The sequence below is a fragment of the Salvelinus sp. IW2-2015 genome, unplaced genomic scaffold, assembly GCF_002910315.2.
Source record: "Salvelinus sp. IW2-2015 unplaced genomic scaffold, ASM291031v2 Un_scaffold5370, whole genome shotgun sequence".
In the NCBI taxonomy this organism is placed as follows: domain Eukaryota; kingdom Metazoa; phylum Chordata; class Actinopteri; order Salmoniformes; family Salmonidae; genus Salvelinus; species Salvelinus sp. IW2-2015.
In genome coordinates, this window is record NW_019946635.1 from 1 (window position 1) to 3,695 (window position 3,695).

The 3,695-nt window shown below is 40.1% G+C and overlaps 1 protein-coding gene across 7 annotated transcripts in view; it reads right to left on the bottom strand.

The window, feature by feature from the left end:
• Positions 1 to 6: 6 nt before the first annotated feature.
• LOC112078183 (uncharacterized) overlaps positions 7 to 3,695 on the bottom strand; it is a 29,014-nt gene continuing 25,325 nt past the window's right edge. For all 7 annotated transcript variants that reach the window (XR_011478501.1, XR_011478502.1, XR_011478499.1 and 4 more), the window contains one exon: positions 7 to 565. Coding sequence is in view for 3 of the 7 variants with exons in the window: in XM_070441973.1 (XP_070298074.1) it covers positions 390 to 565 (176 nt within the window). In the remaining 4 variants the exon portion in view is untranslated. The remainder of the gene's footprint in view (positions 566 to 3,695) is intronic.

The window sequence follows — 3,695 nt, forward strand, 5'->3', positions numbered from 1 at the left end:
CTGTGTATATCAAAACGTTTTTCAGCTGGTAGTCTTTTTGAAGATCAATGAGTGTGGGATATTACCAGGGGTGAGTAACAGTTTCATAATTGAACMCCTCTTAACTTACTTTCTACAAAGTAGGCTACTGACCTCGAGATACTGAGGAAGGTGAGGATTGTCTTGTTGTTTAAAAACTAATTTGGGAGGTTATTCAAAATATAGCTTAAAACACTATCCTGAAACAGGTCACTGGAACACTGCATTTAGAAAGCACTTTCAAAAAGATTCCCACGGAGCAGACCAGCAAAAAACATGCCCCTAAGTTTGATTGATTAGAAATGCTCATGGCAAGCCCGCACAGGGCAAAATCATAGTGTCTAGCCAACCTTAGTAACAAAGACATCATTTCATTGTTCTGCTGTGTCCATTGATGTGTTTTGATTTAGAACTTGGAGCTCGGCCATGGGAGGATCTTCATTCAACTTTTTGTTTTTATGTTTCCTGATGCATACTACTACTACCACCACCCCTACTACCACCACCCCTACCGGTACCAGCCCAGCAAGCTGTTCCACATGTAGACCTGCAGAGACAGAAAAAAAGAACTGTTATAGTACTAGATTATTTCCTGGTTCTAGTACTAACGTATAAATGAACACAAATTTCCATACAAGTAAACCCATGTTGTAATGATTTCTCATGACAGGAAATGACTTGATAGCACTACTACAGGGAAGTAATTGTTGTCGCGAAACTAACATTGACTTTGATATAATACTTGTGGTATTAGATAGGCATTTTTTTCACCATATTGCGTAAGTCAACCTACTGTATAAAACATGTGGCTGACATTCCACCTGAAGAGCTAATGGGTATGCAGGCTTTTGTTACAGCCCTGCTCAAACACCCAATTCTGATTTTCAAGGTCCTATTGAACAGTAGAATATGGTGTGCTAATGTATTGATAAAAAAAATATTGAAACAATTACCAAAAAACGTTTTTAAAAAATCTGAAAGTAAAAAGTTCATAAAAAAGACTAATTCCCAGTTCAAATGTATACATTTCCATGCGTTCTATATTGCTAACGTTCTCTGAATCATTGTAGGAAAGAATGCAATCTCAGCAGCTTTCATGTGGTCCAAAATTTGAGCAAATTACACCAAAATTTACCGAATTCTACTTTTACAAAGGTAATGCACCCGCAGCGGTGGAAAGGTGTTTAGGACATGTTCTATGGTTTCCATGTCGTCTCCCAGTAGCGGCCTAAGAACAGAGCTCCCGTAAATTTGTACATAGTTGTTTTGAATTATTCCTTTTTGATAACATCGTGTTTTTCGCACGCAGTTTGAAGACAACATCTTTGGGCAACGCACAGTCCGACCACGAACCTCCCCACAATTTCAACAACGCATCTCCACGTACGCGTCCTCTATTCATTTGAATGTTTAGACAGTTATAGAAATTGCTTGAATTCGATCCCAATGCTCCAATATTTTAAGAGTCTGCTGTGCGTACACGTTTGATACTCTGATAGACCTTAAGTGCTGAAGCAGGCTCAGTGCAGCAGCATGGTAATTAAATGTTGATAGACTATACATTAGCGGTTGATGTCAAATGCACGGATCGCGGCGTGCGTCAGCCATCGTGCGCATTGTTGAGTTTGTCTATCCCGACCAACGCGACCAGGACCACCGCACGGTTGAAATACAAATTTATTCTGAACCACTATAACATTTGGTGACAAGTCGAACACTATGTGACATTCAGTCATGGACATTTAAGCTAGCTTAGCTTGCTGTTGCTAGCTAATTGGCCCTGGAAATAAAACATGGGTTGTTATTTAACTTGAAAATGTACAAAGGTCCTCTTTTTGCTGGAATCTTTGTATTATACGACCATTTTAAGTCACACAAAATCGTGAGTGTTCTCTACAATTAATCCACAAATAAAAGGGAGAAACCTCAGTTGGTTTCTAGTCAAACGCTCTCCTCCTTAGTCTTCTTCATCCTGTGGATTTATATGGCGGTATTGGCAACGCAACTTCTAAGGTGCATACTGCAAACACTGGACTGTGGAACCTCGTTCATCTCTCAATCACCCCGTGGTATATGCTCTAAAAACCAATGAGGCGATGGGAGGCGGGACCTGCAGCACTACCACAAAAGACGTCTAAAATAGAGTCCAAGTTGTATTTTAAGCGCCGGCTACGCAGACAGGGATGCACTGAGTGAGAAAGCCCACAAAAGTTACAGCTTTTTGTTGTTGCAAACTGAAACTTGCAAAAAAAATCCCTGCTAGGGGGCAAATACAGTTTTAACTAATTAAACAACAAAGAATACAATGATCTACATGATCAAGTCTGCGTGTGTAAAATAAAACGTTGTTAATGTGACCTAACTCACACATAAAAATGTAAAGAAAGCAATCATGCTTATTTTGTTGCTAGACGTTTACTGCAATGACACTCTTGAGAAAAAACAATACACTAAATTGCAGTTAGCCATGGACAGCCTTTATAATAGAACACTTGTGACAAACATACACCATAAATACTGCACTTGGGAAAAAACTCTTAAAGTAGAATAAAATCGAAACAAACAGGCATTCTTTTTCTGCTCTATTACTAGCATTGATCAAGTCGAGCACATGCTACAATAGTGTGCAAAAAATAACAATTCATGAGTAAAACATGTTATAAAATCCCCCCTCACTCACCCCATGTGTTAACTGTCAAAAATTCAACACAACAAAATCAATATCTTCTTGGGATTACACTGCCACATTCATTACATTGTACAACTTCCTCCTGTGGACATCTGTTCTACAATGTGCCAGCAGAGCAATTGTACCCTTTGTGGCATAAATTGATCCTCTTTTAATGCCAGATACACCTGGTTATAAAAAAAAGCCCCTTTTATTCACCTGATTGAAAAAGTGAGAACGAGGGAAAGTGGTGGTGTTCCTTTCACCTACTAAGTGCAATCCAGCTTTAAGCCATGGCTCACTCCAGCTACACTGTTTAACAAGCAACACCTCATTTCACCTAAGTCCTCTCATTACGAAAGTAAAAATCACATCCTGTAAGCAGGGAAAAGCATTAGTTAACAGATAGTGGTTAGTTCGTTAGTTCAACAAGTTAAACATTTCACAGATTGCAGGGTCCAGTAAGCAACCAAAGCGTTATAACTTGATCAACGGCAAGGAGTCGTATACAGCAGTTAACACCTATAGCGAATTGTTTAGGTTACTAATGTTCGCGTCATCTGATGTTTGTAATGTTAGCTGCTGCCCTTTATTAGCCAGCCTAATTTTCATGAACTCAATAATTTGATCAGACAGTTGGCTAATGGCGGCTCAACATTTATTCTGGTCTAGCTAACGGAGAATTCGATCCAGCCAGCAAGATCATAACAATCTTGTTTCTCCACACTTTTTCCCTCACCTCACTCTTTCTAAATGGCCAGCTTATTTTCAGTTACAGCTCATGAAGTATCGTTCCAGGGGACACGCTGCTGTAAGTTAACTGGCGCCTTTCAGAGGCATAGCCTGATGCCTGTAAACAAGTTGTTGTCTTCTTCCTCTCTTCATGTCGCGTGCTGAGCATTCTGTTATGTGAAGGATTGGGGCCTTGATACAGCCCAGTATTGCGCCAAAAGAAGCCCCCCCCCCACCACCACCCCCCCCCCTCTCATCGATCTACACGAATCAGTAG